Source organism: Rhinoraja longicauda, chromosome 25, assembly GCF_053455715.1.
Source record: "Rhinoraja longicauda isolate Sanriku21f chromosome 25, sRhiLon1.1, whole genome shotgun sequence".
In the NCBI taxonomy this organism is placed as follows: domain Eukaryota; kingdom Metazoa; phylum Chordata; class Chondrichthyes; order Rajiformes; family Arhynchobatidae; genus Rhinoraja; species Rhinoraja longicauda.
The window spans coordinates 12,225,382-12,235,227 of record NC_135977.1 but is presented as its reverse complement, the minus strand read 5'-3'; the positions used below and the strand labels follow the sequence as shown (position 1 = coordinate 12,235,227).

General features: G+C 43.7%; 1 protein-coding gene across 1 annotated transcript; it reads left to right on the top strand.

Annotated features, from left to right (window-relative positions):
• The first annotated feature begins 253 nt into the window (after window positions 1-253).
• On the top strand, window positions 254-4,198 carry LOC144605831 (immunoglobulin lambda-1 light chain-like). Its single transcript, XM_078421428.1, has 3 exons — window positions 254-370; window positions 493-837; window positions 3,703-4,198. The coding sequence occupies exons 1-3, from the start codon at window positions 322-324 to the stop codon at window positions 4,023-4,025; spliced, it is 717 nt and encodes a 238-aa protein (XP_078277554.1). The 5' UTR covers window positions 254-321; the 3' UTR covers window positions 4,026-4,198.
• The last annotated feature ends 5,648 nt before the right edge of the window (window positions 4,199-9,846 follow it).

The following is a 9,846-nucleotide window of genomic DNA, read 5'->3' as shown; positions in this document are numbered from 1 at the left end:
CAGACTGAGAGTCACGGGAGAGAGAAACCAGAGATATCAAAACAGAATCTCTCGCTATCTTGTTACCCCGTCCATGCTTGGAAATATATTAAATTGTACCGAGATACATAACTGGTAACTAAATCCTCATCTACCTAACATTTCGGAAATAATTTGACACAGGAAGAATCTGGCAACTTCTGATTGGCGCAGCATCCATTGTGATTTGAGTGTTTTGCATAAGTAAGGAAGACAGTGACGCCTCGCAGCAGGGTTCATAAGCGACCTGGAGAGACACCTAATTAGCCACTTCATCTGGCGCCCTCCACCCAAATAATTACAATGTCTTGCTGGATGCCACTAGTTTGTGCGTTAGCGTTTTCTGCAGCGTGTGAGTATTTTACTTCCAATAGTATTTAATCTGGAGTGTGACTAAAAGTTTATATTTCTCACACTTCTGCTGTTTCGCTAGTATTAGTTAATGTTGTACTTTTTTTCTGGTTTGTTTTCCAGACATAAATGCGCAAGTTACACTAAATCAGCCGTCTTCAAAGTCCACGTCTCCAGGGCAAAATGTGCAAATACCCTGCACCATGTCTGGCGGCAGTTTAAGTACCTCTGTTGTTTCCTGGTACCAGCAGATTCCCGGAACGGTTCCGCTGTTTCTGTTTTATTATTATTCGGGCAGCAGCATTACTAGAGGCTCGGGAGTTCCTGAACGTTTCGCCGGATCAGTGTCAGGCAACACTGCAACTTTGACAATATCGAACGTGCAGTCTGGAGACGCTGCGGACTACTACTGTGGCGTGTGGATAAATCCTTACATCTTCGGCAAAGGAACGAGGCTGGGCATTGGCAGTAAGTAAACTATCTTTTACCTTATTAAAAGTTATTGATACTGCGGTGAAAGATAATTCGTTTTCTGTCGCTAATTGATGTTTCAAATAAAAACCTTTAAAGTGATGTTTCGGGTCGGGACCTGCTAATATTCTTGAATCCTTTCACTTTATTCAACTCATATTATCGACTCCATTCATTTTCTTCCGTCTGAAGAAGAGTCCCGACCCGAAACGTCACCCATCCATGTTCACCAGAGATGAGTTTTGAAGGATACCCGACCACGATCGAATTTCCTTTGGAGAATTGGTTCACAACAGCAATGAAAGGACGAAATGACTGTCCAGCTGTTTTTTTTAAAAAAAATCTTAATTACTTTTCGGACGATGAGCTAACACTTACCAAACCAGGATAAGAATAAGCCCGACCTTATGGAAACGGGATATAACATTAGAGTGACAAGGAACTGCAGATGCTGATTTACAAACCAAAGCACACAAAAAAAAATACTGGAGTGACTCAGTGGGACAGGCAGCATCTCTGGTGAACATGGATGGGTGACGTTTCGGGTCGGGACTCTTCTTCAGACGGAAGAAAATGAATGGAGTCGATAATATGAGTTGAATGAAGTGAAAGGATTCAAGAATATTAGCAGGTCCCGACCCGAAACATTACTTATCCATCTTCTACAGAGATGCTCCCGAAACGCTGAGTTACTCCATCACGTTGTGTCTCTTTCGGGAAATTATTTCTTGCCTTTAATAACACCTATAATTCTATGCAAATTGCACCTTCGACAATAGCACTCTTTTTGTGTTGATATCACATCACGAGCTGTAAAATGTGCGTGAGCTGCGGATCACCGGAACTTCGTGGGGTTTTCCCAAAATTATGAATATGGAGAAATATGGATTCTTGAAAATTATTGGTTCTAATCCAAGAACCGGCACGGCGGCGCAGCGTTATAGCGCTGCCTTGGATTTCAAATTCCAATTTGTACCTGGCGCTGAAATCGCTGTAACCCTGTCGGGTTCGATCCCGACATTGGGTGTTGTCTGTACGGAGTTTGTACGACCTCCGCGCGACTGCGTGGGGTTTCTCCTAGATCTTCGGTTTCCTCCCACACTCCAAAGACGGACAGACTTGTAGGTTAATTGGCTCAGTATAAATGTAAAATTCCCCTAGTGTGTGTAGGGTAGCGTTAATGTGCTGGGATCGCTGGCCGATGCGGACTCGGTGAGCCGAAGGGCCTGTTTCCGCGCTGTATCTTTAAACTAAACCAGACGTCTGAAACGTCGATATTAACGCGCTTGGGTTTTCAAACCCCGTAAGCATAAGCACAAGACTGCAACAGCTGCAACAATTCATGAAAAATTATTGTATTTACCTTACGTTGTTTTCGATATTGAAAGAAGTTCTAATAGAAAAATTACAATAAAATAAAATGTCCGTGCAAGCGTCCGTGCAAGTTCTTTTGTGGCCTTAGATTTTTTCCTAAACTAGCAATATATAATAGATTCTTGTAATGTTCGTGACCTGACTACAGTTTTATGGCAGACAATGAAACAGATGAAATTAAACAAACTCATTGATAAAGCCGATCAATTAGAACAGTTCTCTTCAGACAAGTTAAGAAATATGAAGTTAATTTCAACGAAATTGTCATACCCCGAGAGGAGCAACTCGAGATTTATCTTTGCCCTGTTTTAAACTTTTAAAACTGCTTAAAAATTGCTTTATGCTTTTTTTTGTAAGCGCTAAAGGATGTCATGGCCAAAATTTAGCTGGAATAACCTTCGGAAGCAAACTATAATACGGTGCGAAGTGTAGTGCAGCGACATTGGATTTCAAGTCGTTCTTCGTTATGAGTCTATGTTTTTTTTAATTTTTTATGCTTTCAAATGTTTGCTTAATTATTTCTCCCGGAGATGTTCAGAGTTAATGTACCCAAAGACACCACGGCCAAACATTTGCTGCTGATGCGATGTTGAATTCATTTCGTAATTTTAAATTCCGGTATCTATGAGTTTTGTTGCCAGATATAATCGTCATTCCACTTACAGCATGCGGAATGTGGAATCAAGGGGACAGCGGATATTTCATTTTTATACGAAAAGTAACTGAAAATGTGAAAGCAATTTGCGCATTGAATTTCCCAACCATATCAGTTGAAATCAGTTTTATTCCAAGTGACGTTTTACAGCCGATTTTCTTTTTGTGCCATTGTGTGCAAGTAGTGAGATTCGCTGTTCCAATTCAGAAATTGAGCTAAATTTTACCAAAAAGAATAAACAAATACTTTTCAACAAAAATGTAAATACGTCAAAAAACAATTTAAAAAAATGCGGGAACACAATAAATTTACTGTTGCTTCAAAACTAGTGTGTGCATCGATGGGTAAAATGGCAAAATATTATTGTCCCTATAATCAAATCCTTGATAACACTTCGGTCTTTGGTCTTAATAAATGAACTAAGGGCAAGTGTCTAAATAAGACTTATGTTTTAAGCGAGGTCGATTGAACTTGGCTCAACAGTTCCTTATAATAAAAACCCGCGATTAGCTGTCGGGTACAACACCCGATTTTTATTTCAACTGGAGCCAATGGAAATAATAATCTGGAGATCAATTAAAAACGCTGCCGAAATAACTTACGTTACATCACTAAATATAACATGTCCCATCGTCATAAACACCAATTATTCTTCGGAGATCGCACTTGGAAAATATCTCGTGCGCAATTTAATAATTTGAAACAAGTAGAGGAAAAATGTTTATTCATTAAAATGAATGGATCCATGGCATACCAACTGTATTTTTAACAAAGATAATATTTTAATCGGTAATTCTTCAACACCCACTAATCTGTGACTTTATTTTAAACAGCACCTCGCGCGCCCGCTGTGTCCGTCCTCCGACCTTCAGCGGAAGAAATCGCGGGAAAGGGCACCGCCACCCTGGTGTGTTTGGTGAGCGGGTTTAATCCGGGTGCAGTGGACATTGAGTGGACCGTAGACGGCAGTGCGAGAAGTGACGGCGTTGAGACCAGCCGAATCCAGCAGGAGACGGACAACACGTTCAGTACGAGCAGTTACCTGACTCTGCCAGCCACAGTCTGGAACTCAAACGAGCTTTACTCCTGCGTGGTTAAACACGAAACCCAGGCAATCCCGCTTAAGGCCAACATCGCCAGATCCGGCTGTGTCTAAAACTCCTCAATTCCACCTAATGGAGGTGAAGAGATATCTTTTGATCATTCTTTCTTTATTTGTGAGAAATTGTTCCGGAAATATTGCTTATTGTCGACCAGCCTTTGCGTTTTAAATCGTCGTTTGTCTTGCCCATTGTAAACGTCATTCCATTAAAGCAATCCAATTGTTAATTGAACCTCCAATGTTATTCAATCTCAGTTGATGCAGCTTCAAATATTCATTAATATTCAGTGGTATTAAGATTGTATTCTGGATTCTTGTTTTCTGCTATCATAAATACAAACACAACTGTCAAATAAAATCAATAACTCCAGTCTTAAGAGCAACACATTTCCTTGGCTATTATTTCTGATACGGAAGCAGTTAAATGTATGAAATCAAGATTTATGGTTTTGACCTAATAGGAGAACCGGCGATTAAGGTTGTCAAACGTTATTTAAAAACCGATGACTTCAAGTTGGTTCGCATTTCCTGCCGCTCGCCCAGAACGCGCAGACACGCACACATTCTCTCTCTCACACAAACACGCACGATGGAGCGCTCATATGGAATCTCATTCGAGTGAGGGCGGCTGAACAACATATCCGGGCCAACTAATCAATTAGGAATCTGTGCCGAACTGGATGCTAAAACCAAAGGACCATCTCCGACACCGCCAATCCCTTTTTTGATCTCACAGTCTCCATCACAGGAGATAGAATATCGACTGAAGTCTATTACAAATCCACGGACTCCCACATTCATCTAGGCTACACTTCTTCCCACCCTGCTTCCTGCAAAGGCTCTATCTTCTATTCCCAATTCCTCCATCTACGCCGCATCTGTGTTCTATTTTTTAGAAACGGGGCTTGAGGAGAGGGCTTTCCCTCTCCCCTCATAGATGAGACCCTCACTCATGTATAACCACCCATTACCCCAGGTACCTTCCCCTGCAACCGCAGGAGATATAACACGTCCCTGAACCTCTTCCCTCGACTCTGTCCAGGGACCCCGACAGTCCTTTCAGGTTAGGCAAAGGTTCATTTGCACCTCCTCCAACCTCATTTACCGTATCCGTGGTTCAAGATCTGGTCTCTTATACATCGACGAGGCCAAACGTAGACTGGGCGATCGTTTCGCTGAACACTTTCACTCAGTCCACCTGAACCTACCAGATCTGCCGGTTGCTAAACACTTTAATTCTCCTTCCCATTCCTACACTGACCTCTCTGTCCTAAGTCTTCTCCATTGTCAGAGTGAGTGAGGATAAACGCAAATTGCAGGAACAGCGTCTTATATTTCACTTGGGCAGATTACAGGCCAATGGCATGAAAATTGATTTCTCTAACTTCAAGTAGCCTCGGCATTCCGCCTCTCTCTCTTCCTCCACCACCCAAGTCGCACCAGCTTCTCGTTATCACCCAACAAGCAGCTAACTATGGCGTGTTTCCGTTATCATCATTACATTTTTGCATATCTTTTATTCATTATTCTCTATCACTCTACATCATCGTCTATATATCTCGTTTACCTTTTCACTAACTAGTTTGTGGAAGGGTCTCGACCCGAAACGTCACCCATACGGAAGCAGTTAAATGTATGAAATCAAGATTTATGGGTTTAACCTAATAGAAGAACCGGCGATTAAGGTTGTCAAACGTTATTTTAAACCCGGTAACTATAACTTGGTTCGCATTACCTGTCACTCGCCAAGAATGCGCAGACACGCACACATTCTCTCTCACACACACACGCACGATGGAGCGCTCATATGGAATCTCATTCGAGTGAAGGCGGTTGAACAACATATACGGGCCTATTAATCAATTAGGAATCTGTGCCGAACAGGATGCTAACACCAAAGGACCATCCCCGACACCTCCCACCCCTTTTTTGATCTCTCAGTCTCCATCACAGGAGATAGAATATCAACTGACGTCTATTACAAATTCACGGACTCCCACATCCATCTAGGCTAAACTTCTTCCCACCCTGCTTGCTGCAAAGACTCTATCCCCTACTTCCAATTCCTCCATCTACGCCGCATCTGCGCACAAGATGAGGTGTTCCATACCAGGACATCCGAGATATCCTATTTTTTTAGGAATGGGGTGGGGGGGAGAGTTTTCCCTCTCCCCTCATAGATGAGACCCTCACTCATGTATCCTCGGTATCCCGCAGCTCCGCCCTTGTTCTACCTCCCCCTCGTCACAACGAAGGCAGGGTCCCCCTAGTCCTTACCTTTTACCCCAGCAGCCGTCTCATCCAACACATGATCCTCCAACATTTTCGCCACCTCCAACGAGATCCCAACACTAGTCCCATGCCCCCTTTTCTAACCCTTTCCGCCTTCCGCAGAGACCGGTCCCTCTGCAACTAGCTGGTTAACTCAACCATGTTGCCCAGTGGGTAGACATTTACATTCTGAAATAATATAACTGGAAACTTGGCATGGATCCTAGCCGAATGCACAAACCTTAGGTGAGGCCGGGGGGGTCGCACCTCATATAAATTCTGATCAGGGAACACCGTTCATAGGGAATGATGCTTGTGCCTTGGGAGTGAAACACTGGTTCCACATTCCGTCCCTCCCCCCCCTCCCCCCAGGGTTCTGAGTTAGTGGGGCATATCAAAAGGGCACGTAAGAACAGTCTAACTGCAGCCTTGACCCTGATCGAACAGGAATGGAGCAATTCCGATGATGTTCAGAGCAACTAGAGCTAGAGGAGCAAACCTCTTGTGAGCTGATGATAGGATGAACAGTGAAGCTTTCGGAAGATGTGATAACCAGAGCAGTCGTGGGTGAAAAGGAAAGGAAAAATGTTGGGGGTACTTCCAGGAGCTACCAAAATGATTGTACGAACTTAAGAGTGCGGTAATTGAATAGCAGAGGATCAAATGTGTTGGAAAAGGAGAAATTCGGTATTAAACCTAAAATGCCAAAGCACTGAGATCAGATAATAGTTACATTCCTCCCAGAAGGGGCTGGTCTCCAATAGTTGGGACCACGTTGTGTTATAGTGGCAGGAGAAATGTGGCCTGGTGGACATGAGGGGGACCGTTAGGTAGAAACAGTAGAACCAGTAGATTCAGTATAAACTTAACTAACAGTACCAGTAGTTGGCTGGATTTGTTTCTGTCTCTTTGTAAGACCACATTTAATCATCAAACGAATTAATTGGAATAAGGAACACAACCGCGGATAGGAAACAATTATAAATGATAGCAGATACACAACTACCTACACCAATGGAAATAAACTAATGATAAGACAAACGGTGCAATCTGATGGGGAAAATGTTACCTAAACATTTTGGAATTGCACTGCATGGCTCTTTGGAGATTTTTAAAAAAGGCACAGCTCAAATGCAGTTAATTATCTTTTGCAGTAGATCCGGAGACCGCAATACAGTAATATGTGGAGATCTACTTTGGAGGATTTGTTTAAATGGATGCCCAATCTATTAACCTCTAACCACCATTACCAAGAGCTATCCCCCTACCCCTAATTCAGTCGTCTACGCAGATCTGCGCCCACGGTGTGATGTTCCATACCAGGACATTCGAGATGTCCTCAATCTTCCGGAAACGGGGGTTCCCCTCTCCCATCAAAGATGAGGCCCTCACTCGTGTCTCCTCGGTACCCCACAGCTCCGCCCTTGTTCCCCTCCTCCTCGTTGCAAAATGGACAGAGTCCCCCTTGTCCTTACCTTTCGCCCCATCAGCCGTCGCATACAACACATAATCCTCCGACATTTTCGTCACCTGCAACGGGATACCAACACTAGTCACATCTCCCCAACTCCACTCCTTTCCACCTTCCGCAGATACCGTTCCCTCCGCAACTTCCTGATTAACGCATCCCTTCCCACCCAACCACCCATTTCCCGGGTACCTTCAATAGACAATAGACAATAGACAATAGGTGCAGGAGTAGGCCATTCAGCCCTTCGAGCAAGCACCGCCATTCAATGCGATCATGGCTGATCGCTCTCAATCAGTACCCCGTTCCTGCCTTCTCCCCATACCCCCTCACTCCGCTATCCTTAAGAGCTCTATCCAGCTCTCTCTTGAAAGCATCCAACGAACTGGCCTCCACTGCCTTCTGAGGCAGAGAATTCCACACCTTCACCACTCTCTGACTGAAAAAGTTCTTCCTCATCTCCGTTCTAAATGGCCTACCCCTTATTCTTAAACTGTGGCCCCTTGTTCTGGACTCCCCCAACATTGGGAACATGTTTCCTGCCTCTAATGTGTCCAATCCCCTAATTATCTTATATGTTTCAATAAGATCCCCCCTCATCCTTCTAAATTCCAGTGTATACAAGCCTAATTGCTCCAGCCTTTCAACATACGACAGTCCCGCCATTCCGGGAATTAACCTAGTGAACCTGCGCTGCACGCCTTCAATAGCCAGAATATCCTTCCTCAAATTTGGAGACCAAAACTACACACAGTACTCCAGGTGCGGTCTCACCAGGGCCCGGTACAACTGTAGAAGGACCTCTTTGCTCCTATACTCAACTCCTCTTGTTATGAAGGCCAACATTCCATTGGCTTTCTTCACTGCCTGCAGTACCTGCATGCTTCCTTTCAGTGACTGATGCACTAGGACATCCAGATCTCGTTGAACATCCCCTCTTCCTAACTTGACACCATTCAGATAATAATCTGCCTTTCTATTCTTACTTCCAAAGTGAATAACCTCACACTTATCTTCATTAAACTGCATCTGCCATGGATCCGCCCGCTCACACAACCTGTCCAAGTCACTCTGCAGCCTTATTGCATCTTCCTCACAATTCACACTACCCCCCAGCTTAGTATCATCTGCAAATTTGCTAATGGTACTTTTAATCCCTTCATCTAAATCATTAATGTATATCGTAAATAGCTGGGGTCCCAGCACCGAACCTTGCGGTACCCCACTGGTCACTGCCTGCCATTCCGAAAGGGACCCATTTATCCCCACTCTTTGCTTTCTGTCTGTCAACCAATTTTCTATCCATGTCAGTACCCTACCCCCAATACCATGTGCTCTAATTTTGCCCACTAATCTCCTATGTGGGACCTTGTCGAAGGCTTTCTGAAAGTCGTGGTACACCACATCCACTGACTCTCCCCTGTCAATTTTCCTAGTTACATCCTCAAAAATTTCCAGTAGATTTGTCAAGCATGATTTCCCCTTCGTAAATCCATGCTGACTCGGAATAATCCTTTTACTGCTATCCAAATGCTCAGCAATTTCGTCTTTTATAATTGACTCCAGCATCTTCCCCACCACTGATGTCAGACTAACTGGTCTATAATTACCCGTTTTCTCTCTCCCTCCTTTCTTAAAAAGTGGGATAACATTTGCTATCCTCCAATCCACAGGAACTGATCCTGAATCTATAGAACATTGAAAAATGATCTCCAATGCTTCCACTATTTCTAGAGCCACCTCCTTAAGTACCCTGGGATGCAGACCATCAGGCCCTGGGGATTTAACAGCCTTCAGTCTCATCAGTCTACCCAAAACCATTTCCTGCCTAATGTGGATTTCCTTCAGTTCCTCCATCACCCTAGGTTCTCCGGCCCCTAGAACATTTGGGAGATTGTGTGTATCTTCCTCAGTGAAGACAGATCCAAAGTAACGGTTTAACTCGCCTGCCATTTCTTGTTCCCCATAATAAATTCCCCTGCTTCTGTCTTCAAGGGACCCACATTTGCCTTGACTATTTTTTTCCTCTTCGCGTACCTAAAAAAACTTTTGCTATCCTCCTTTATATTATTGGCTAGTTTACCCTCGTACCTCATCTTTTCTCCCCGTATTGCCTTTTTAGTTAACTTTTGTTGC

What these genes read in the sequence shown, in the direction of transcription:
- LOC144605831 (XM_078421428.1), top strand. Translation starts at nt 322, where the DNA reads ATGTCTTGCTGGATGCCACTAGTTTGTGCGTTAGCGTTTTCTGCAGCG. An exon ending in GTTAGCGTTTTCTGCAGCGT is followed by an intron (nt 371 to 492) that starts GTGAGTATTTTA and finishes TTTGTTTTCCAG; the next exon opens with ACATAAATGCGCAAGTTACA. An exon ending in AACGAGGCTGGGCATTGGCA is followed by an intron (nt 838 to 3,702) that starts GTAAGTAAACTA and finishes TATTTTAAACAG; the next exon opens with CACCTCGCGCGCCCGCTGTG.